The 26,759-nt window shown below is 37.2% G+C and overlaps 1 protein-coding gene across 1 annotated transcript in view; it reads left to right on the top strand.

Moving 5' to 3' along the window:
- The window catches only part of CLSTN2 (calsyntenin 2), a 242,918-nt gene that overhangs the window by 156,354 nt on the left and 59,805 nt on the right, over positions 1–26,759 (top strand). Inside the window, exons 4-7 of the mRNA XM_075716449.1 lie at positions 2,639–2,788; positions 15,655–15,840; positions 20,815–21,063; positions 21,653–21,774. Coding sequence (XP_075572564.1) covers positions 2,639–2,788; positions 15,655–15,840; positions 20,815–21,063; positions 21,653–21,774 — 707 coding nt within the window. The remainder of the gene's footprint in view (positions 1–2,638; positions 2,789–15,654; positions 15,841–20,814; positions 21,064–21,652; positions 21,775–26,759) is intronic.

Below are 26,759 nucleotides of genomic sequence, written 5' to 3'. Positions count from 1 at the left end.
TTCTTGTGACTGCTCCAAAATAAGATGAAAGACAGCCATAAAAGAGGTTAGTCTGTATCAAACTATCCCCAAAATTGACTCTGAAGAAACGGAGGTGTAAATGTGGTGTCCTTGAGCAGGAATTTTTATATTCCTGTTGTCACTTACCTGTTTTTTCTTTTTTAAATCTGTTACAGCTGTGGGTATTTCCAGGAAAAGGCAGAGATTTAGAAAGACTGAAAAAAAATTAATTTTATGGCCTAATTGTGAACTGTGTAGAAAAGTACTTACTTCTATTAAAATTTTCTTTTTTTTAATGTTATTGATTACCTTTTTGTTTATGGGTGAGATGTAAATAGAAATTCTCAGTCTAGTCTCTAAAACTTTAATTAGTCTGTATTTATAGTGCTTCCCTTCAGTGTCTACTTTTTAATCATATTGATTAAATTGTAAAATAACAAAGAAGCATAAAGCATCAGAGATACCAGAAAAATAGAATAATTAGGATATCAATAAGCTATTGGGTAACATCTGCAAGACATCCAGCTGACCTTTCAGAATGACACCTAATAGTCAGAATCTTTGTAGTCCAAATCTTGGAAGACAGATTTAGTGAAATGCAAATGTGTTGTAATGATTTATAAACCTTAGAGGACAGTTAATGCGCCACACAAATTCTAGCAGTCTGCTAATGTAGATTCAGACAATATTGGTTTCTTGAGAATTATCTCTGTTGATCATGGACTAAAATAACACCAAGGAGAACCAAATAGGGAAGTATAAAGATTCATGTAAGAAATAATACAATGCAAAAAGGAAAGAACAGCCGAGCAGATATTAAATTAATTAAGTACACAGTGGCAGTTTTTCATTGAATCCTCTTAGGCAGGTACTAATCAAGCAACTCAAGATAGTAAAATGGGTAGATTAAATTGTTTTGCCAATTACTAACTCAAAAATAATGAAGTAGTTGATACCGTTATTGCAGTTGCTTTTGTGAAGGGAAGAGCTATCTATATGGCAGACTTGAAAATGGCTGGCAAGGTGAGGTGCCTGAGAGAGAGAACCAGGGAAGCTGTAGGACACAGTACTGTTTCCATATTAGCCTTCAACAAATCTTTCTGCTTCTCCATTTGAGACATAAAAATAGCAATAGGGCTTGTCCCCCTCTGTGCGCTGCTCAGAAAGGGAGGGGTAAAGACTCAAAGTCAACAGAAAATGGGGTATTGGGCCTGATCTGTAGCTGCAGATGTAAGGGTCTGTTTAAACTACAAATTTTGAACCAGAAGATGGTGATAATTGCAAAAGCAGCCTTCCTTCAAGCCTGACCTGAAAAGTTTTGCATCAGTTTCAATTAAACTACTAAAGGTGGCTTTAACATAGTAGTAGTCAGAAAAGTGTTGGACTTTGACAAGATGAGGAGTGTGCATCAGAGACATCTGCCAAAAGTCTTTACTTGTCAAACTAAATGAGGGTTTAGTGAAAGACTTATTCAAGAAGTTTCATTTGCCTGCTTTCACCCGTCTCTCATTCATTTGAATGATACTCCCCAACCCCCCAAAAACCCAAACAACGCCAGCATGCCTAACAACAGATACTTTGACCAGCACCCATGGGAATCAGATCACGGTATTTGACTAAATTCCAGGATTCGGGTGCTCCCGATTCCAAATTTAGACCAAACAACTTGATTTTGCAGATCCATGCTTGAAAGCAGTTGTTATATGTAACATTGATCCAGAGTAAGTTTGTTTCTTGAGTTCTAGAACAAACATTCTCATTCAAAGTGGTGGTATAACAAACAGCCCTGAGCAAAAGCATGAAACGTATTAAACAGTCTCAAGTTTCAATTTGAGCAATGAGTGTATTTCAGTGGAAATGGACAGAATTAAAATGCTGAATTCATTAATTACGAAGGTATACATTTTGCACAGTAATCTTCCAATCCTGCAGGAAGTACTCTGAGAAAGATCTTTCCCTTTGTGAAAGTTGTAATGTCTTTTTTCCTGAAACAGGTAATTTATCCCCTTTATATGTGTGTCAGGTTCAGCAGATAATCTCTGTTGTTGCCGAGTTCTATTTTCCATGTGATAACACTGTGCTGTCATATCAAATACTGCTAAGCACTCTAATGTAGAAGGTGATCCTGGGGCTTTTTCTATTTTTAAAAGCCAGGGAAAGGTGTTAAAGGGCTAAAAATCTCTCTGACCTAAAGGGTAATAGCTTCAGCAAAAAAAGGAAGACACTAGGCTGGGGAAATGTTCAGCAGTGGATCAGGAATGTGGCTGCCATGTTAAAGCGGTGTATTCTGGGAAGATGTGGAAACAGAGGCTGCGTTTACTTATACTTTACATTTCAAGATGTAATTGCTAATTAGTTTTACAGTCTTACTTTAGAAAGTGTTGAGCAGATGTTTTCTAATATAGACATGCCTGTATTATATCCCTAGCATCTTGTATTTGCCTAAGAACTTATTTATTTCTCTGCTGGATTGAAAGAAAATACTTCCCATTCCTCATAACTGTCCTGCCTGTGGATGTCCCATGTGCTTCAAAGAGGTTTCTGGTCACAAAGGACTTTATCAGGACCCAGATGTTATAGTCTGTATATGCTTAGCCAAGAAGTAATTTCTGAATGTTATCTTATATTGAATTTACAGGTAACATCAGAAACACTGAGAAATTGAACTATGATAAACAGCACCAGTATGAGATAATGGTGACAGCTTTTGACTGTGGGCAAAAACATGCAACAGAAGATGTCTTAGTACGAGTTACTGTCAAACCAGTGTGCAAACCAGGCTGGCAAGGTAAGGTTTAATAGCTTATATATTTTAATTTTTTGTTTAAATCATCTTTCTTTGGTGTTTTCCCTCCACCTCATTGTAAGGAAACTAGGGTGCTTATTTCAGTGGTATAGAAAATAGTTGCTATTCCTTATGCTTACTTCATTCCAAGCCTGTTAAAAGAGTAGATAATAATCCTATATTTGTTTACATTTGCCATGTTTCTTCTCTAGTCAGAAGAACAGATTAGAAAAAAGACAAATTTCTATTCTAATGAGCTATCTTATGATTCAATCTGAATATACTGAAAGATTAAAGAAGTGCTTCCGATTTCCCTTTCTCCTACTACTCCTTTAAATAAAACTTTTGAAGGCACCATGACAAGGTACTTTTCCCATGTGTGCCAGACTTGTTCAAATTATCTTGTTCCAGGTACAGAACTGGCTTGCACGTGCATGCATGCATGAGTCAAGGCACACGCAACCAGCAGTGGGAGTGAAAGGCATGTTTTTATCCTGATCACTGTCTTCATATTGAGACATTTCAGTAGGAACTGATTTTCTAAAAAGGTTGTAAGCATCTACAATCTACTCCAAGATGGAGAAAAATCCAGCTAGTCACGTACAAGGAAGACAGATATGCCACAAAGAAGGAATTAAGATGAAAATATCAAATAAAGTAATTACTCCCAAATTCTAGCTTGGAATTTGTATTAAAATGTGTGCAATTGATTTTTTTTTTATTTCCATATTATTTCCATTTAGGTATTTTATTGATTGAATAATTTTTGCAAAAATACCTTACTAATGGTGTGTTTCTATTGCCCAGTATTGTCATGCTTATTTCATAGTTCAAGCATCGATTATATGATTTTTCAAACAACGGAGTGATCACTTACTGGCAGGTAACTAAAGAGACTACATTATAAAGAAAAGCTAGATGATAGTATTTCTGACACCATAATGGGTAGATTTGCAGTTGAAGTTATCTCTATTTTTTGTTTAAAAAAATTTTTAAACACAATTAGTGGGTTTCCATACTAAGAAAAACCTTATTATTTTCAGCACATCCCCTGGGGTTCTGTACATTCCTCCAGGCGTCTGTCTTTGTTTCAGTTCTATGGACACAGAGCAGACACTACACTTTTTCCTGTAGATTCACTTCCAGTGTGGTCCTTTTCACTACAGTAGTTTTAGTGTCACAAATATTGATTTCTGTAAAGTTACTTCTGCCTTATTCAAAGCAGGGTAGACAGACTTGTGGCAACACAGTACTAAATATCCATATAGTATTTTCTTTAAAAAACATGAGGTGAAATAAGAAAGAGTCAAAAGCCTGTAATCTAGACCATGTTTCCTGTAGCTCATTTATGGTACCATAATACTGTCTTTTCTCATTTCTGCTTCTTTTAGGAACAGTCTTCATAAAACTGAAGAAGTTACTGTCCACCCTAGTGGCATAACAAATGGAAATAAAATATAAAACAATGTGCTGAAAGATGCAAGATAGCAGAGAGTTGAAAACTATTCCTGTACCAAGCTCTCTGGTGAATGATGTACTACATGGGGAGAAAATAAAGAGGAGTTTAGCCTCAAAAAATGAGGGGCAGAATCATGTTCCCAAAAACTTAAAATATGTTTTGAGACTGCTAGAGGTCTGCTCAACTATTGACAACTAAACCAAAAGTCAGGTTGTTTCCTAAAATGCAGTTGATTTCAGAGAGGAAGCAGTTAAGGCATAAAGCAAAAAAACTCCTCTAAATCAATCAGCTGAATACCCCAATAAAGTATCAGAGGACTCTGCCTTTCCTGAAACAAACAGGGAAGGTTGAATGCATTTCTTGGGGAGATAAGCATGTAGCAAAGACAACAGTCCAAAAATTAAAAGCCACATTGTGTCCTCTGACCAAAGAGGACTTAATTTTTTTCTGCCAAATTTAATATGGCCCTTGCATAAGCAATGCTCACTAACGTCCAATTTAAGAGACAGTTAGGACTCTGATTAGAAAATGGGATTTCACAGCATCCAGCCTGAAGTGTTTTACTAATCTGAAAAGATTTCCTACACTTATCTTCAAGTCTTGTGAACTCATATACACTCTTAACCCAATTACCTGAGGTAACAATATAAAGTAGAGGTTCCTTAAAAATTCATCTTAAAAAAAAGTGTTCCTTAAAAATCCAATGACTTTCCACTTAGTGTTTGCTTTAAAATAGTTTTGAAATAAAGCTTCTCTTTGTTTATTTACCTAATAGACTATAAAAATACTTAATAAGAATATTTAATATATCAAAGATATTGCATGTTTCTTCTTCAAGGCATGTAGGGCTCACTAAGGTGACCTAAGGCTTTGCTACCACTAAAAGGCACATTCTTACCACCTCTTTAATGTTGAATAGTCATTTGAAGGCCACTACAGGTCAAATCCGCTCGCTTTTCCTGCTGAGATATAATCTTTCTTTTGTTCAGAGAAGGGCAGGACCTTCTCTATTAGTAGCAGAGTGATCTTGGATCGCTTCTGAGTCAACATACTTCATACTTGCAGTAGATGCTGAGTGATTTTAGAATGGTATTCATGTGGGCTTTCTAGTAAAATCCAATTACAGAGGAAAACCAAAACTATATTGGCTTTTCAGCTGTCAGCGCTTTTAACAAAGAGCAATATGATTACTAAAGCAATTGGTTACTTGGAGGAGGGTGGTCAAGTACAGAAACCTTACTTATGAGAATAATATTCCTAGTCTTCAGGAACAATTTTAAAGGTCCAAATATTTTCTGCAATAAATATAAATCAATTCCTATTCTTGTGCACATACCTAGCAGTTTAAAATGCAATGCTTGTGTTGTCTTAGCTGGAAGATATTTACCCATATTTTTAAAAATGAAATTTATTGCAAAGCAGGGAGCCTTTATGCCAGTCTAGTCTTGGAGCTGCTGTGCTTGCATTAGCCATATATCCTTAGAACAAGGTATTCATAATGAAATGCTTACATTCAGCTATTAACTTGAATGGCACCATTTTAGTAGAATACCTACTCTTTAAATACCCATTTCAGACATTTGAAAATTGAACTTCTGAGTACATATGATTTTTGAGCTCAAAGTTAACATAAGTGCATACTCGTTTATATACTTGTATCTGCATTATTTTTTCTTTTGTTTGACTACCAGACATATTTAGAGAAAGCAGTCATACCTGTTTCAATGTAATTTAAGATATGCTCTCCTTTCCTCATCAAATTCGGTGTACGTATTACAGCAAAATAGATCTTTCCTGAACGCTCCAGATAAGGTGTTTTCACATGTTTCTTTTTACCATAGCCTCTTACTGGAAACACAGCGCTTCGTGTATTCCAAGACTACCTTTCTTTTGCTTGACTATATCAGACTGGTGGCTCATGGACATGCTGTTATTGACTTAATGGAATCAGCTCTTTTTGCATATGTCATTTTTCAGTGATGGCTCACCAGTTCGCTGAAGTTCCTGAGCATGAACTGGCACTTCGTGTCATTACTACAAAGCAATATTTCTATAACACCAGTTCTCAAGGTCATTTTATTCTGTGCTTGGGATATCCTCTTTCTATATTGACTTCCAATGTAGAATTGCCTTCCAGTTTTGTCACTAGCAGAAGTAATTAACACAGTCCTGATTTTGTGCCAAGACCATTAATGGAAATATCAAATAACAGTCCCAAGGCAGAGTCACAGGGATCTTTGCTAGTTACTTCCCTGTGTACCATGAACTTTACATTTTCAGAGTAACCCATTATCACCTTCTCTTTAGGCAGTTCTGTATACATGTTACAATTAAAATACTAAGGGCTGCCTCTTCCATCTTAACTGATGCAAGAAACCATTCTTTTAAGACCTATTTAACTAGATTCTTATTTCCGTATACCTCTGGAAGTTCACTCCTTTGTTCACCTTTCTGCATTTACAACTACAAAAAAATCTTTCCTTTTTTTCATTTTCACTGCAAGATATCCATGAGCTCCACTGGGGCAATTATCATTTCACTGAGAAGTTTCTTACCTCTGAGATGTAGCTGACATCTGGTGGTTCCATTAACGTTTCCTCTCATCAAAAGTTAAAGCGCTACAGGATATCCATTTAGGTTTGAAGCTTTTCCCTATGATTTTTTTTTTTTCCCTCTACATGTAAAAATTTCCACATATTCTTGCACCATGGGCTTAAAAATTGCAGAATTTCCACACGGGTTTTGACATTCTCAGGTCCATTGGTTTCAATAACTAGCCCATGTAGTGTTTCAGAGTCTGTCTTTTGGAATTTGACAAGCTCTTTGCATACTCCTCAGTAGAGAAATCCTTTGGATTACTAGGATCCAAACACTAGTCACAGCCCTTGTTCTCCAGGATAACTAGAAAGCTGCCTCTTCCCATAATAACATCTTTTTGTGGTAGTTTATCCTTCTGAAAACATTAGAAGTCTCTAGCCACATATAAACCTGGTGCCAAGAAGCAGCAAGAGCAGGGCTACTCCCTAAAAGAAGGCAAGCCAGGAGCCTTCATCACCAAGGGCCAACCCCTCACCCAACAGAAGCGAGCAGGGCAGACCCAGAGATGGGAGCTAGGTTCAGGCAAGAGCCCAGATCCTATGCATGTTCATGGTGAGGAGGCAGGTCCCAGGAAGTCAATCCATAGATGGGAGTTAGGATCAGGTCACCGGGCAGGTCCATAGTGATGAGGCCAGGCTGCCAAACTAGAAAGCCAGTCCATAGGTTGACTTCTGGATAAAGGGACCATAAGGCCAAAGCTGTGGCTGAGCTAGAGACCAGCATCATAGGTCAGACCAGGACTGAAATGCTGGAGCTGAGCTTAAATAAAACTCCTGCCCATGCTGTGAATGGAGGCCCCAGGTGAGGCTTATGGAGGCTTATTAGGGCTTATTAGTGCACTTGGGGCTCTGACACCCAGTTTACTGCAAGAAATACCTATTATTATTCAAATGCAATCTCACAACAAATAGAAGTTTAACCTATGATCTTGTTTCCTATTTTTTAGATTCTTATATGTTTATTTTGCATAATTAGGCACCATTAGGGCTTGGGGTTTTATCACTCGATTGAATATTCAGTGTCATTAGTTCAGGCACAGCTGCTGTTCTAATACGGTTCACTACATCCTGCAACAGCAGACTTTACCACTATCCTGAAGTAGTCCAAATTTCTGTCTCTCTCTTTTTTGTTGTTTTTTAAACTATCAACATGCTGCAGAAAGTAAAGGGTGTCTATGGATGTTTCTTTGAGCTTATGAGATCTGCATTCAAATGTCTTAGCAAACCATGGTGCCTTAGCAGGACTTTGGAAGTTAATCTGAGTCTTCTCTTTGCTATGGAGAAGCTTTAACTGGGTCAGATTTTCTGATTATCACTGATCATATTTAACATGCTTAAATTTGTATGTGGCATCACATTTAGCAGTCCTGTCATTTGTGTGTTACTAGCTTGTAGATTAGCTGTCAAATCTAGGAATGTTTATTAGGTTGGGCTTTTTTTATTTTGTTATATGATTAGTCATGCTGGATGTGAAATGATCTTTTCTGCCTTAAAAAAATGAAGAGGGCTTTAAAGATTATTTTGCAGTGTTGTTAAACACATTCATATTTTATGTATACATGCATATGTATGTATGTCTATGTATATGTGTATTCATATATATGTATATTATATACATATATATGTTAATTTAAAAATAGGGGAAATATCATTTAATTAAAAATATCCTTAATGGTATTTCTGTGTGTTATTTATGGTATTTGTGTGTGTTATTAAACACACACAAGAAGCATGATCCTTGCTGATACTTAAATCTTGTTGTATTTTTGGCATAATTTCTACCAAACTTCCCTAGCAAAATACACATCTGCTAGCAGTGATAGGAGTTGTGGCAACCATTGTAAAGCTCCATACTTGGTTCCTGAGAGTAAAAAGGATTTTTTTCTGTCAGTGGTGACTGCTTGACCCTTTAAAACTCCTCAAATTGTTTTTAGAAAATTGTATTCTGGGCAGCACACAGTGACGTTGATGGATCCTGAAAGTAGCATTCTGCTGATGCTTACTAGTTGATTTGTGGCCAGTTAACTAGGGGACATCTACCAAATTAAGTCCTTTGTAAAATTATCAGTTTCATTAATGGGAAACTGCTTAGACAACCTGAACAGACCTGGTTATTTCAAGTAGTTCAGGATCTTCACAGAAACGAAGGTATTTAAGAAAGGGCCAGGCATACGTGCACTACCAGTCTTTTTTCTAACTTTCCTTCTGAGATGACAGGGCATAGCAAATGATCCATTTTAACATTAATGATATACTGTAAAATTAAAATAATAATAAAGTGATCTCAGTTTTGTTCACCTGTAATCTGTGTCAAGAAACAGAATGCAGAATTTCATGAAAGGTCTGTTGCAAGGCTGAGATTTACTTCTTGCACAAAAATTTTCCTTTTTCGTAAGTTTTGAGGAGGGTTAATAGGGAAATGGGGGAGTGGAACAGAAAAGGTGATTGCTTTGTGTGTCTTGTTTGTGTTTTTTTTTTTCAAATCGGAAATTAAAATCCTTTGAAATGTATTTTGTTTTCAGATTGGCACAATTAGAAGTCCGTATATATAAAGAGAATGCTGCCCAAGAGAAAATATGCAGGAACTGTTACCCTGTGTCTGTTTAGCTAAAAAATCCTTTATCTTCAGTTCAAAGCAGAAATTCAAGTACCAAAGTGTGTGCATTTTGAAAATGTCTTATGGCCATTGATCTTTCACATGTGGAGAATGCCTAACTGTACAGCAGGTATTTATTGAGGTGGCTGCAGCATATGATATTCTGGCAACATGTGCATTTCCCAGTAAATTCATGGTGTTGAAAGAAAATTGTAGTTTTGTGAAGACAGTGCACTGCTCTTCCAAATATCATTGTACAACATCCAGAGCTGCCTGGCTGCTGCTTTTAAGATGCAGGGAGTTTCATAAATCATTAAAATAAGTGTACTTTTGGCAAAACTACAGAGACATTTCTGATCTTGTTTGAAATGCTTTGTGTTTACTGATATTTTCATAGAATGATAGAATCGTTTAGGTTGGAAAAGACCTTTAAGATTATCTAGTCCAACCATTAATCTAACATTACCAAGTCCATCACTAAACCAGTTAAGGGGAGAGTAGCAATTTCATGTTCTCTGGCTTGGTGGCTGGATCATTTATAATGAAAGTAAAAACTAGGAATCATTAAGATTGGAAAGGACCTCTAAGATCATTGTTCCAATCATCAACCCAGCACCACTATGCCCACTAAACCATGTCCCAGAGTGCCATGTCTACCCGTATTTTGAACACTTCCAGGGACGCTGACTACCACCTCTCTGGGCAGCCTGTTCCAATGCTTGACTACCCTTTCCATGAAGAAATTTTTCCTAATATCCAACCTAAACCTTCCCTGGTGCAGCTTGAGCCCATTTCCTCTCATCCTATAGGTAGTTACTTGGGAGAAGAGACCAACACCCACCTCACTACAACCTCCTTTCAGGTAGTTGTAGAGAGTGATAAGGTCTCCCCTCAGCCTCCTCTTCTCCAGGCTAAACAACCCCAGTTCCCTCAGCCGCTCCTCATAAGACCTGTGCTCCAGACCCTTCACCAGCTTTGTTGCCCTTCTCTGAACACGCTCCAGCACCTCAATGTCTTTCTTGTATTGAGGGGCCCAAAACTGGACACAGTATTCCAGGTGCGGCCTCACCAGTGCCGAGTAGAGGGGGACAATCACTTTCCTGCTCCTGCTGGCCACACTATTCCTGATACAAGCCAGGATGCTGTTGGCCTTCTTGGCCTCCTGGGCACACTGCTGGCTCATGTTCAGCCGGCTGTTGACCAACACCCCCAGGTCCTTTTCCATTGGACAGCTTTCCAGCCACTCTTCCCGAAGCCTGTAGCATTGCATGGGGTTGTTGTGACCCAAATGCAGGACCTGGCACTTGGCCTTGTTAAACCTCATACAGTTGGCCTCAGCCCATCAGTCCAGCCTGTCCAGGTCCCTCTGCAGGGCCATCCTACCCTCCAGCAGATCGATACTCCCACCCAACTTGGTGTCATCTGCAAACTTACTGAGGGTGCACTCAATCCCCTCATCCAGATCATTGATAAAGATATTGAAAAAGACTGGCCCCAAAACAGAGCCCTGGGGAACACCGCTTGTGACCAGCCGCCAACTGGACTTAACTCCATTCACCACAACTCCCTGGGCTCGGCTACCCAATCAGTTTTTTACCGAGCGAAGAGTATGCCTGTCCAAGCCATGAGCTGCCAGCTTCGCAAGGAGAATGCTATGGGAGACTGTGTCAAAGACTTTGCTGAAGTCCAGGTAGATGACGTCCACAGCCTTTCCTTCATCCACTAGGTGGGTCACCAGGTCATAGAATGAGATCAGGTTGGTCAAGCACGACCTGCGTTTCATGAACCCATGCTGGCTGGGCCCAATCCCCTGGTTGACCTGCACATGCCTGTTGAGCGCACTCAATTTTTTTTATTTATTCTGGATTGTTTCAGATTTTCAAATTAATAGAGAGGAAAATGTTTAATAAAAAAATACTTCAGCAAAGCTGTGAAGCGTATAAGTTTTAAAAAAAAAAAAAAGAGAAGCAGAATAACCTTTAGCCAAGTATCCAGCCTACATAGATTGGACAGATGCGAAGATGCTGTAGAGGAAACAGATCTACCAATTACATTGCTCTGGGAACCTTATGTTCCAGCTATTCTGTAGAGATGCTGCAGAGACTGGTAGCATTACATAAATTTGATCTTACATTTAGCTGCCAGGATGCACATCTTCAGTCTAACATGAGAGAAATTTTGCATTTCACTGGCATAGTAGGTATTGTGTTGCAATTGTCTTTAATTAGCTTGCCATAATTTTTAATGTCATGAGGTGAAATCAAAGTTCATGGCTACACACATGTAGGAGGAGATATGAATCAGGTCATACATCCTCTGCACATGTGAGTACCATACTCCTTCAAGGAAAAATGAGATTAAATCATTCTTAGTGTCATCAAGCATTAGAAATGAATTAAAATATAATACATGGATCACAAGGAAAGAGAGTCATGTACAAAACTGTTAAGTGTAGAGATCAAGGGAAGTCTTTACATTATCCTTCTTTTAAAAGGAAAATTTATTTAGTGCATTGGAATTTACTTTTAAAGGCTCAAACTGTCACTGAAGTTTGACCCATTTTGATCTTGGAATAGTTTGAGTATCTCAGAGATCGAGATCCCAGTTTACATAGTTGTTTTATAATTGATGAAATCTGAACTACAAACCTGGCATTGTGATATTTACACTCTAATGTTGTTATGTTGTAGGCATAATCCAGCTGGGGCTGTCTTATGTTATCTGGAAGAGCTTTACACCACAAGTGGCAAGCAAAAGCCTGTTGAATTAAAATATCCAAACAAAGGCTGTCTTCTGGAGGACTGAACAGGACTAGTTTTATTCAAGCTTTTCCCATGGGATTAGTCTTCACCCCCACCCCACCCCCTGCTACTGGGGAAACAGTTCTTACCTTTCTAAGTTTGCACTGTAATGTGGTGTTGTCATGTGACAGTTTGTGTCAAAGGAGGATCCATGTTGGTGGAGTTTAGCTAACCTAGTGCAACCTACCATTTCAGATGGGATTATATATCTTTTGACTGTTTGCATAACCCTAGACATGAGTCACATTTTAAGATACAGTTGTTAAATATCTGAAATTCATAGGCTTTTGTAGACTCAGGCTATATAAGTCTCATCTGCTGAGTCAGTTCTAGAGGAATTGAAAAAGTGCCACCACATTCCTGAGGGGAAGGTGCTGATCTTTTGAGTGTGTCCAATACAGAATGTTATTCTGGGAGAAAGAAAAATAGCCATCTTCACACATCCAAAATTAAATGAAAGACATGTTTTTTTCTCACAATAAGCTCTTCACACTGCCACCACTTCTTGTTGCTTGTTCTAACTCAGTGCACTTTCCAACATTACTAACTTTACTGGTGGTGAGATACAGAAGGTGCTGGCCTCAGCTTCAACACCTCTGGGATGCTGAAATACTGTGGGGACAGGTACCATATAAATAAGGCAGATTTGTATCAGAGCTATTGCTACCTTAAAGACTGTCCTGCTATCACAGGATTGTATCGTACTCCAGTATTGCCTCATGCCTGCCTTGGAATGCCTTCTGCATGGAGACGGACTCCTCGGTGGACTTCCTAAATCTGCACTAAGTCAGTGAAAGAAGTGCTAGTGGGATTTAGGATGAGGATTGGTCTATGATGCTGCAGGGGACCAAGGTACAGAGACACTAGTTCAAGTCTAGTTGATATTTTACAATTTAGAGCTGAGATAAATGCGGGTGATTTAGAACGTTCAGGGTTTATGATCTGTGGGTACAAATTACTGGTTTTGCCAAGCTGAAAGGTAATACTGTGAAATGAAACACCTGTTCCAATCCAAGGGACATTCACATGGCAGAAGCAGAGGTCTTCCATTATTCTTGCTTGTGAGTAGTGGCATTTTATATAGCCCTTTTTTTGTAAGACATTCTTCATACAACTGGAGGTGAGTGTGCAATTGCAGATTTGTTACAGTTAATAATTTGGTCACATTCACACACACTAATGAATATTTTGCATGAGTGCCAGTTGATTTGATATAGCTGAGAAATGAAAATGTGGCTGAAATGTGAAAGGTGCTGAGATAGTCAGAAATGTTTTAGATACATATGAGACTCTATTTTTCCTGTTTGGTAGTGGAATATAATATTTTAACTGGTAAATAAGAGACTCTAAAGATAAATAATTCATATATGACTAGCATGTATACAAAATAGCAAATGATTTAATTTTACCTTAAGTATCTGAAAGAATATGCTGCTCTTGTTTGATTGGAAAAATGTTAACCTTGAGTTTCTGGAATAGACAGGGAACAGAAATCTGTTATTGTAATAATGTACCTTATATGATACTTGAAATTGTAAGGGAGCTGTTTAAGTTGACAATTGCAAACAAATTATGCAATGCTGCAGATCAAATCTAACTAAATATGGAATGAATGGGCTGAATATTATTACCTGAAAATTACTGTTAAAATAGCAGCTCAGCTGATGTGTGCACAGGCAATAAAGTAGTCATAGTTGTCTTTTAGTCAGTACGAGTCCTAAAGGTTTTAGTAAAAATAGATACCAAAAATACTTTCATAATGTTCCATGAAGTCTTAGCTTCCTCTTGGGAACAAAATACTACATGATTACCATTTGGATAAAAAGTCTTGAAGAAAATCTGAGAATTTTGAAATGCAGACCAGTGAGTGCCAGCATCCTCTCTCCTTTGTCTGGATTCTGGACTAATGATTGCTCTATGTTTCAAAACGTTTGCTGCAGATTTTCTTGTAAATTTTTAGTCCAGTTTAAGATACTGGGAGAGAGCACCTTTTTTCAAGCTTTCTGAAAATAAGGTCTGTTGAAAAAGACCAAACTCCTTAACATTCTAAATGCATACGTATGTATTTTTAATTACTTTTCCTTCCACTGATACTTAGAATGAATGTTTCTGTCCATTTGCTTTAAGAGATTTCATTGACTGCCAGGACCTAGAATTTTTCCATTTATGGGGTCCTCTTTTACCTAGGACTAAAAAAAGCCAGTGAAACTTTAGCTGTGTATGCAAGAGTACTTCTTTTGACAAATTTTACAGATACGCAGATGTACACATTAGGTAGCGGAGTTGAATAGTTTTGTGACTTCAAAATTATTAACTATTTGCATCTCCGTATTAATGTGGCATTCTTATTTATGTTGCGTGGTAACTTGACTGGAGTTGGCTAAAATGTATGCGAAAGACATGGACCTGTTAGAGCACGTCCAGAGGAGGGCCACGAAAATGGCCAAAGGGCTTGAACATCTCTCTTATGAAGAAAGGCTGAGACAGTTGTGGTTGTTCAGCCTGGAGAAGAGAAGGCTCTGGGGAGACCTTACTGTGGCCTTTCAATACTTAAAGTGAGCTTATAAGAAAGACAAAGAGAAACATTTTACCAAGGCCCACAGTGACAGGACAAGAGGTAATAGTTTTAAACTGAAAGAGTGTAGATTTAGTGTCGTGGTTTAGCTGAAATACATGTTTTTAATTAATGCTGCTTGTTTGGGTTTTCTATGAAGCAGGTTGCAAACACCATAATTAACTGGATTTAAAAATTAAATGCTTCAGTTGAGAAGCATAGCGGTATGTGTGGCACATCCAGGTGGCTACCTAAGGCAGGTGATAGTTTAATGTTGTGGACTGTGAGACATCTGCATAAGCAAAACCACAGATTAGTCAGACCTGGCTGAAAGTGTGAGTAGTCCTTTCAGCTGTAACTTTTTGTCATTAATACTTCACAAAATTCGTAAGACATTTGAAGACAAGAAGTGGCACTACAGATGCGTTATATTAGCTTTTGGTCACAGCCCAGTGAGACTGATGTATATAGCCTGGTCCTTGGAGATGTTTGCTCTGTATCACAAAACTATGAAATCTGACCAAATTCAGCACAGCTGGCAGCCTCATCCCTGTAGAGCTAGCTTGTAGCCTGTCACAGGGACATGGACATTGGAGATCCAGACTGACACCAATTAGCGGGATATGTACGTAGCCCGTGCTTGTGTGATTCTAGCAGCAGCAGTATTACTTGAGTCTGACACTCTTTTACAAAGAGGGGCAAACTGCAATTTTTTTAAGACAGTAACTTACTGATGCCAAGTTCAAAAACTTTTATTTTTGTCTTAGACAGTGATCCTTGAGAACAATATGTCATTTAAAATTATATAACTCCCTTCCCTTTTGTAATCACTCTTGGATCCTTTTTTTGTTTTTTTTTCCAGACTGGAACAAACGGATTGAATACAAGCCCGGTTCTGGCAGCATACCTTTGTTTCCCAGCATTCATCTAGAGACATGTGATGGACCAGTTTCATCAATACATACCACCATTGAATTGCAGACCAATTACATTGGAAAGGGCTGTGATCGTGAAACATACTCAGAAAAATCTCTGCAAAAATTATGTGGTATGGATATGGCTTTCAGTTGATATAAAAATAATATTTTTCCAGATAAAGTACCAGTTCCTTGTGACCTGTAAGCGTACAATATGTGGATTTAGCTCAGCTGGTTCATTTTGGATTGTAGCAATGAAAATCAAGGGAGTGGTGATATTTGACTTGTGCTCCATTCCTCTTTTATTTTCACTCTTTTCCATACCTTTTGCCTGCTTTACTTTAATTTTTTTCTCTCCTGCTCCTCTTTCCTAATTAATTTTCTCTCTTTCCTAATTCCACCTCTTTCTCACTCTTTCTTCCCTCTGCTACTAATATCAGTGTGATAGTGTAGTGAGATTTCAGGTATGAATTTGCCATCATAGGAAGACCACAGGATTTTATGAGAATTGAATCGCCATCTTGTGTTTCAGTCTTCCTGACTCAGCTTTCTGTTCTGTTGCTAAGTACTGTGCCAGAGAAAAAGCAAACAAAAAGTAAAGGAACATTTGGGGCAATCATTTGAGCAAAAATATTTAAGAAATAGGAATTTCAGAAAAGAGGTATCCTGGTGGAGAAAGGTTTCCTAATTATTTTCTTCCCTTTTCCTGCCTTTTGATGACTTGGTCTAAAAGATACAAATTAATTTTGAAAGGTAGATTAAATTCTTGAGGACACTGCTGTATGTTCATGACTTTAAGATTATGTATATAGCAAAGCAATGGCCACACATTAAGCCATTTATCTTTTGCCTTTTGAGATCTGCTGTCTCTCCTCCTCCTCTAAAATCCTGTCTTTAACTTAGAGTCCTCATCTGAAGCACATCCCACCCTGATGGCATGGAACGTTGATATTCGTCTTCTCCAAAATGTCTCTTCAGCTGGCTCCTGTCGGAGCTACAGTAGCAAACGTACATTTTTTTTCCATTTAAATGCATGGATTTGGGTTTGTGGTGCTCTGCTGTATGGCTTACATTTGCTTTGATAACCACACAAGAGTGTTGCAGATATGTTAAGATCAATACACTAATCATTAAGAAATAATTTTGTGAATGAAAATTTCAGCCAGTGTTACTAAATTATTAAAAATGGAGAGCCAATTCCCAGGGTAAAATTGTTTGCAGTTATGATTACCAATTACCCGTGGAGACTGGGAAAGCAAGGTAAAGGTAAGTGGGAGTAGTAGCATTCTCATAAAATATTAATATTTTAAACCTGCAAATTGCTTAGTTAAGATTACAGAAACAATCATAATTTTAATCCTGTATCTTATCCAACTGACTGGGATCCTAGAAAAGCAGGAGAAAACCCATCTGCCAACAGTATGCATCTTCATCATGTTAATGACATTAAAACTGAGAGGCTGAGCAGAGGCTATGTGACCTATTGGGGGCTTGATTTAATAAAATACTAGCATTTTAATAAAAATAAATATGTTATAGCTAAAGTCAAGTACTTTTGCCTCCTGTAAGAACCTGTATTGGCAGCAAAAAGAACATTGTTTTATGCCTGTTAGAGACCTGAACTGCAAATGGCATAATCATTCAGAGCAGATTACTACGCACAAGGTCTAAACCACCAAATGATTACATTGACATAAAACACTAATAGCAACTACATCCGACAATATTATCATTTTAAGTATAGGACTGAAAGTAGGTACCTTCTGCTGGTGTAGAATTCCTTAGTTGAGGAAGGTTGTGCAAAGCCTAAGGGTTTCAGTTCACAGTGTGTGGCTTGACTACCTTAGCTGCTGACACTTAAGCAGTAGAAAAGAGAATTTCAAGTCTTTCTCTTTTTCTCCTGAATAAACTAGATGTTTCCCAATACTAGTCCAATCTTAATTCATTGTTTGCACCACGTGTAGGCCTAAGTTGGTGAAAAGCAGAATGATCAAAAACATTTCAGCAATGTCAATGCCATTGTAGTAGTTGCAGGTAGGCTTTGAACAGGCAGACAGATGTACTGTCTAACATTACTGCTGAACTTCCAGTTTTTACTCAGCATATCTGTGAAGGAACAGAATGTAAAGCACTTGAGAAAATAGATGGAATGTAAAAAGTATATATAAATGGGGGAAAAAATTCTCACTGCTGAAAGAATATTTTTTTTGTCCAAGGTTTCCATATGTTCATAGAGAAGAACAGGTAGGGTAGAAACTTGTAATAGGACTTTGATAAAAAGGTTGTATATGAAAATGAACCGTACATCAGAATTGCATTTGGACTAGCTTACACTTTGGTAGTTAGTATTTATTACCGTCCTTAATGTAGAGAGAACTCTTATGAAAGCAGGTTAAATTATTTCTGGAAATCACTTTTCTCCCAGAAATAACCTTATTGTATCTAATGGTTGGATGAATAAATTATTTGAAAAGAAAGAATCCCCTGCATTTTTTCCTACCAGTAAAGTACTGTGTGATTGTAGAGAGTGCAAACTGAGTCATCACAGACAAATATTCATCTGTGCCATATAAAACGCAAGATTCTCTCTCTGTAATTAAGGGCCCAGTATATAAATCCTGTGCTTATTTCTTCATTTATCTGTTGGAAATCTAGAGAATTCAGATGCTAAGGACAGTGCATTAAAATTCATTTTTTATATGACAGCTGGTTTAAGCCTGCCTTTCAATAACCCAGTGATTTATACTCACTTTGACGGTCAAGGTGGGCAGTTTAAATGATTAAATTACACTTGAGTAATTTTAAAGTCAAGGAGTTATTAGTGTTGTGCCTCAAAGCATTTTAGTAAGCATTTTTTCACCTTGTCATACGACAATAATAAAAAATAAAGAATGTAAAAAAGACACAATTTGGACTGCAGAAACATATCCAGAATAAATCTCAGTAAAAAAAAATAATCAGTTAAGGGGCCTAGAATATGGTGGAAAGATGGCCATGGTGCTGTCATCTTTCCCTCTCAGTGTAAGTAAAATAGAAAATAATGGGATTGCTAATTCTCACATATGGCAGACAGAAAACAAATATGGAAACACTGAGTACCAAATTCAAGGCCATGCTCCAGCTAAGAGGGTAGATCCTGCCCTCTCTCCTTTACCCTTGGTTGTGTAGTTTACAGAAGGCTCAAAGAAAGTTGTTGATCTGATTGAAAAGTAATAATGTGGGCTTGGTTTCATTTGGATGGTTAGTTTCCAGCTAAGCCAAGAGTCTGCTCCAATTCAGCAAGCAGCATCTGTATGTGCTTAACCTGGCACAAAGTTTGCAGTACAGATGTGAAGGGTGGGGAGAGGAGGTGGGGCCAACTCCGTACATTGCTTGTGAAAACAAACACTTCAATACGCAAGGGGTACCTCAGGGGTCTCAGTCCAAAACTGTGCTTAATGCAGTGGCTCCTGCATTTTTCTGGAAGCATTTTAGAAAAAAAGGGCATCAGCCCCTGCGTTTTGGAAAGTCATTGATCCAGTAGCATGATAAGACTCTTCTGGGAGCAACTCCAGATGCATCATGTTTGTATTGCTCCAGATCTGTGTATGTACATGGCTGAGCAGCTTGGGATGCTGGTTGGATTTGTTAGGATCAAATCAATATGATTTCTTCCAGCTAAATCTCCCAAGCACATAATCCAATAGTTGTTCTCAGGGCAGGAATCACGTGCTAACAGGATGAGGCTCCAAAGTAACCCATAAATCTCTATAAAAAGATGGGCAGATAAGGAAGAACCTGTTGAGCTCTTACACAAGCCTGACCTTCAGTTGAGAAAATAAGGTAGTTTACTTAAGCACCTTGATGAATCAGAGTTTAACAAGCAATATGAGAGACTTCCATTTTGGAAGATTCATTCTAGTGGGAAAAATAGATCTTTCCAAATTTTTATGGCCAGAGTAGATAGAGTGTGTGAGGGATGAAGCTTCTTCTTTGAACCCATAATTTACCTAATATAAGCATGTGCCCATTTAAAAGCATATTTCCTTTGATATACACCATGGTGCAAGCAATTCCTGTTCCTTCTGTAAGTTTAAAAAATGACTATAAAAATTAATACAAAAGGAAATTAATTGAGAAAATTAATGGTTTTACTTGTGTCCTGTGCAAGTAATTTTATTTTTTAGTGGCTTGAATTTAAAAAAAATAGAAAGTTTATCACAAATTGTGCCATCTGGACAAATTGAGTTTGATGTATTCCTGTTGATAACATCTGTATATTAAGCAATGCAGTGAGGGTTATTATCCAGAATCAGAATTTATAAAATAAATACAGTTCGTCTCCATGCTCAAATTCTAAACATGTAGGTGTTAGTTTTGATATTACTATCACTTCAAAATAACCTCATTTTACAGTAATAAATTTTGGAGAATTGTCGAAGAAATTCAGTTACTGAATAATATGAATGTTTTCATATCATTACTATAATACTTTTAAAAAATTACATAGGATACAATTCCACACATTCTTGGCTTAAAGTTCTACACTCCTGCAGAGAGTTAGGATCTTTTTTCTCTCCTTGGACACTGAAGGGGGGTGGGATATCTTACTAGTTTGGGGTTTTTTATTCAGTTGTGATTTGTTCACCATATTGTTACTTGACAAAGCATAACAAGAATACAAAGATTGTTTGTGCTTTTTACTTTGGCAAGCATGCTTTCTGCTAAATGCTATCTTTCACCAGCTAAGTAAAGGCTCTGGGTAGCTCATTACATGTTTTTAAAAGTGTCTGACAATTGTTAAGCTGTAAGAAAACAGAGATCTGTAAAGAATTGTGCTATTTTATCAGATCTTGGCACCACAGTATTTTCCATTTCTGTTTTTTTTTCAAGAAAGATAACTTTAAAATATTTTCTGTAGTTTTCTGTGTGATATATATAATCTAGAGAACTCTTACTGGCTTACTATGGTCGATATTATATAATGTGATTTATATGTGATTTAACAGTGAAGCTAGTAGGACCATTTGGGTAGTAAAAATAATCTAAAGAGTGTGAATCAGACCCTTGGCCAATATTAAATTAAATAGTCTCTCATCGTGTTATTCATTATATATCATTTGCAGGAGCTTCCTCAGGTGCCATTGACCTGTTACCGTCTCCCAGTGCAACAACTAATTGGACGGCTGGGCTTCTCATGGATAACAATGACATGATTTTTAAATTTGATGGAAAGCAGGGAGCCAAAATCCCAGATGGAATAGTCCCCAAGAATTTAACTGATCAATTCACTATCACTCTGTGGATGAAACATGGACCTAGTCCAGGATTAAGAGCTGAGAAAGAGACTATTCTCTGCAACTCTGATAAGACAGGTGAGTCTGTGTATTGAAAAAATGTTTGGCAAAGGGCATAACAAAGTTAGTATAGTGTTACCATCTCTCCTCAGTTAATTTGGTCTGGAAAAAAGTTACTAAGCTGGGATGGTGCCACTCTAAGCATTGCTGACTTGATAGCTTGTTGAGGGAACTGGTGTCTACCTGACAAGCACTGGTTCACTTCTTGGATAATCTCTGTTAACTCATCTGTAGGAATTTATGGGAATTGGTTGACAAAATAATTAAATTAGGGGTTTTTCATTATTATTATTTAGATTGGGGAAAACAGTTCTAATTCTTCATTGAAACTAGTTAGATTAAATATTGGTTTGGATGTTATTTATTAGTTTGGACATAACGCTTCCATAAACAAAACTAATAACGCTGTAATTTGGGAAGATGCTTACCATATGCAGCTTCCCTGAGGACAATAATGATCCATGATATTGAGAAAATTCAATTCTTTGGGGGTTTTTTATTTGGTTGGGTTTTGTCTTTCAGGTGAGTATTGCTTTCAAAGACATTCACATAAGCAAAAGCGTTGATGATAGTTCAGATCACTGATCTTATTGGTCCCTCCTTTCAGAGATGAACAGACATCACTATGCCCTGTACGTGCACAACTGCCGATTAGTATTTCTGTTGCGCAAAGACTTTGATCAGGCTGACACCTTTCGTCCTGCGGAATTCCACTGGAAACTGGATCAGGTACCTGTGGTTTTCTCTTATCTGTAACCCATCCTTTCTTCATCCCCTTTAGAAATCATAGAGAACAACCTGAATCCTAGCCTAACTGCTTTGGGAAATTGGAAGTCTATTGGAATTTATATTGCAACTTGTAACTGTTATGACTCTAATTGGGATCCACATAAAAAGAGATAGATGAGTTAACTTGGTTGAGTCATTTAATACAGTAGGTTTTTTAATTGAGTCGTTTTAAACAGTAAGTAGATGTTTATATCCTTTTGCAATGGATAAAGACATGACATTGCACATAGTTCCCTAAAAGTTTTCCATTTATGATTAAAAATTCTACTTGGAAGTAGATTGGAAGTGGATGGAAGCACAATGGAAGTGATGGAAGCCTTTCAAAAAAGAGTATGCTGACACAGAGAACACATTTGTATTGTAACTATATTGTAAATGTAATCTGTAGACTTTTGCTTTCAGCTGCTGTGCTGTATGTAATTTCTCCTTATTATGAAGAGTGTATCGCAAGGAAATTATTATTAAAGAGATAAAAGTTGCCTTTCATAGACTTATTAATTCTAAGCAGGATAATGATTATTTGGATGAAAGAAGACAGACTTCAGCAAAGTAGTATTTTCTCAAAGCAAGTTTCTTCATGTCTTTGAGTCCAAACTATGATACTGAAGATGTGGATATAGGAATGGTTACTTTCCTAATTCACCTTAAAAATGCATATAAAAAAGATGATCTTTGTCATGATTATCAGATGAATGTGGTAAGAAACTACCTGATGATCATAGTACTTGCTTTTCATTTCCATTAACCAGTTTGGAATCAGTTTCTGCTGTACTTGATATGAAATCTTACAGTGTCTATAAAGGGGTAAATTTAACTGATGTAACCTCAGATAATGCTGTTCTGAGTGTTGAAGATGGATTTATATTTCTAAACTGTACACTCAGCATCTAAATTAATGATAATACAAAGTTTATGTAAAGTATTTTGACTTTGAAAGTTGAATGCCATCAACTTCTCTTCTGTATCCTTACAATGAGTTCCTGTCACCAGATATTTGGGATTCTACTTAAACAGCTGAAGATGTGAGAAGTTGTCTGCTGGTGCAACTCCCTTAGGTTTACTAATTTCAGACAAAATCTGTAGACTTGCCCGAGATATTCTTTATCCATCGTTAGAGAAAAAATAGCACTTGTACCTAACTAGTTAGACACACACATTCTTAGCATGTTGTTTTGAAACAATGCATCCTCAAATTCATACAGATTTCCCAAATCAACAGACCATCCGGAATTAGATTTCTGACATGACCAGCACTTTCTGCAAGGAAATAATACCATTAAAATAGAAATATAAAGAGTATATGTTGCTCATCAATAACATGGATGCTAATCAAATTCCAGTACAAGGCTAATCACACATCAAAATTTGCTGAATATGAAAAAACAACAGTTCAGTCTTTTTTTGTGATATAATAAAGAAAAAAATAATCAGAAAGATGTTAACATTCCTGTACTTTCCAATTTATGCCATTTTTCCTGTCTATTTTTTTAAAAGTATGGAAATGATGTGGAGAAAGTAGAGTAAGAATAAAGTAATTGTAGATGGCAATAGAGATGAAAAAGTTCTTTCACACAATCAGATACATCCCCTGTCAATGGTAAATTATCTTTGACAGTACATTTTTCCAGTACTTTGTCATGGATAAGTTACAAGAGTTACACATAAATTTCATTTAGTGAGAGGACATTAGTCCTTTAAGTAGGATCCCAAATATCTGGTGACCAGAACTCATTGTCTGTGATGTAAATCCCAGAGGAGCCCAAAGATTTCAACTAGGGATGACTGAATAAGTCCTTGGAGATATTTTGAAATTCAATTGATTGTACTCTGAGTTATGTTTCTGGAGAGAAGTTACTTTGTTGAAGCCATCTCAGCAAGAGCATATACTGAAGGCAGTCCAAAGCAGTGCTTGACACATTAACTCTTTTCATTTCTACTGTTTGTTCTAAACTGTATATTTCATTGTCTGCCAATAATAATTTGTGTAATCTAAAATATGCTCCTAAATTGTAGCGCTACAGAAAAGTTGAGCCGTAGTGGGGCACGGAAAGGGAGCACCTTCCTAACTACTACTGAAAGCTCCTACATGATGGAAACTAGAGATAAGAAAAGATTTTTTAGGTCACATCATTCATTTCCTTTCATTCAGCTACTGTCAATTGATTTCCACAGTATTTTTTCAACTGCTCTTTCTAGCTGAAAAAAGCATGTAAGATTAAAGTATAAATAAAGTTTGTAATGGCTTGTGTGACCAGACTTCCATGATGATTAATTTATACTGTCATGGTGATAGTGTTTTAAGTTTTGTCATGAAGGGACCTGGAAAGATTGCTTCATTACTTATTCTTCAATGCTCCATCTGGTCTATAGGTAAAGTAAATTAAAAGAAACTGAAAATAAAACATATGTGAATAATGGGCTGGTAAGGAACTTGCATGGTTTTGAAGACAAGGCAGTCAGAAATTTTCATTTCAAGTAGTGAAATTATGCCAGCTTCTAACTATCTACCTAGAATGGTCTACCTTAGAAAGCACAGAATATTTTAAAACCACGTCAAAAAGCAAGTTAGCATCCCACTACAAACTCTGGATCTCAATATGAAAAGGAGCTAGGGCTAGATTTTCAAAAGTAGATTAAGTGCTCTAGACACTTCTGAAAATCCTACCAGGTGATTATTTGGATATTCAGATGCCGAAATACCTCTGGAAATCTCACCTTCAGAACTGTTCATTCTGTAGTGGCATATCCTCAGATTCCTTTTTTTTTTTTTAAGAAAAGCATGGGAATTAAGCTGTATATAACTGTTGTATAGTTTCTCACCGTCTGCACTGCACTGTGATAAGGGATGCTGTAGATGGCATTGCATATATGACTCTGGAAGACAGTTCAAGGGTTGGTACCAAGCACAGACATAGTAGAGTAAAATGTCATAGAATGCTTTATTGCTGAGCTTGCTTTATGATTGTGACAGCAATCCATAGCTTGTTTTTGCTGAGAGGAATCCAGTGACCTTGGAATAGGGTGAAGCATAAACTAGTGAAATCATTTATCATTCTTACTGCAGAGTAGTAAAATTTATTATACTATCTGCTTTGGGCTCTACCTAGTCCACAAGCCTACTCATTCTTTCAAGGCACTGACCAAAAATGTGAGCTTATTGTCATTCCAAATTTAATTTAATTCTCTAGATCTCATTTCTGTGGTGGGCGGGTGTGGCACACATCTTAGTTGCAGCCTCCATTCTTGGCTGAATACAAGGAGTGATGTAACATTTTATATAGCTACACCTGAGCAGTGCATCTGAAGCCTTGTGATACAATGCAGCCATCATAACTGTCATGCATAACAAGTGTCTGAAACCTCCACATAGTAGTGACTGCCAAGTTAGCACTGGGAAGATTGTGTTTTTAAGTTAGTTCATAGACCTAAGGATTTATTTTCAGTATGGCTTTCAGTGTATTTAGCCCTATTTGTTACATTAAAATTAGTGGACTTTGCTAGGCTAATTTTTTGCTTATTGTGCTGAGGATGCATGGCCTGAGAGTGCCATAACGATGGGCATATGTGCACTTAGTATGGAACTGCTAACACATGAGATGAGTACATCTGCAAATAGTGCTAATAATCAGAGGTAACAGACTTTAAACTGTAGCTATCCTTCTTACTTATAAGAAACACAGGTAAAAAAATCTATATAGTTTTGGTTTTTCCCCCACTTTCATCCTTTTGGAAACTAACCAATTTAGTTGTGAGAGAATCCATTAGTAGTAATCTGGAAGAAAAGGTATGGAAAGAACCGTGTTAAGGAAAATCAATGTCAAGTGTCTAATGCATGCTGGGTAATAAAAAACTGCGTGGTTTTCCCAAACAACCGCAATGGCTGCCCGATTAGAGGTGCTTATTCCCATTTCCTTGGAAGTGCAGGTGTTTCCTTTGTTTCAGAATCATGACCTTTTTTCTGAGTTTCTCATGCAAAGGTTTAAATTGAGTATCATGATGTGTTTCTCAACTTTTTTATCATTTATTTTCTCATACTTAACTATAAGACACTCTTTAAACCTGAGCAGCTATTACAAAAAGTTCTGTCACCAAAGTCAGTAAAAGGCACCTAAATCTTCACCTAATTGTCTCAGATGGGTAGGAACATAGATGGGGCTTTAAATGAATGGTTTAGGCAGCCAAATATAAATCTGGGCCATCTAAAAATTAACATATAACATGAACTATAAAAACTGTTTCTTTGTTTTTCTTAGAAGGCTGTGATGATTTATGTTACGGTTCCCTTCTACTGGGATGATGATATGCCCATATGCTCATCTTATGGACGTGTGACTGCTTTTAAGAAAATGATCAGATTGTACAGCCTCTTCTTGCACACAGGGAATAACTGCATATGGGGTGGGTGTGGTAGGGGCCTGAGCTTTCTGAGCTCCATACAGCACAAAAGTACCCTTGGAGATTGGGAGTTGGTGAACTTCTTAACTTACATCTCTGATCATGTTTCCCTTCAGCTGCTGGTGCTATGTCCAGCCTTGTCCAATTCCTTGGTGCAAGTATACCAGGACTGCAAAAGAGATCAGTTTATGATGGGACTATGTATATTGGAAATGGAGTTCTGTTGAAATCAGTGGGAAAATGTTCATTGATTTTAACAAGGGCAGGATTTCACCCTAAAGGTGTTAAAAAAAAAAAAAATCAAGTCTTCTCACTTCTTTTTCTTTCAATGCAAAGATATTTCCAAAAGCACTTCAGCAAGCTCTGTTAGCAACTCTGTTGTAAAGGTTTGAACTAGTGCCCCTTCCTCTCATTGTCATCCACAGGAAAAGTGTATTTCACACTCTATTGATCATGGATATAACATTTCTCATACTAATATTGAGGATAGTCAAGCCAAAAGGTATTTTACCTTCCCCTAAAGCAACAGT

The sequence above is a fragment of the Pelecanus crispus genome, chromosome 9 (assembly GCF_030463565.1).
Source record: "Pelecanus crispus isolate bPelCri1 chromosome 9, bPelCri1.pri, whole genome shotgun sequence".
In the NCBI taxonomy this organism is placed as follows: Eukaryota; Metazoa; Chordata; class Aves; order Pelecaniformes; family Pelecanidae; genus Pelecanus; species Pelecanus crispus.
The sequence above is the reverse complement of the archived record's forward strand: the minus strand, read 5'-3'. Positions and strand labels throughout refer to the sequence as shown.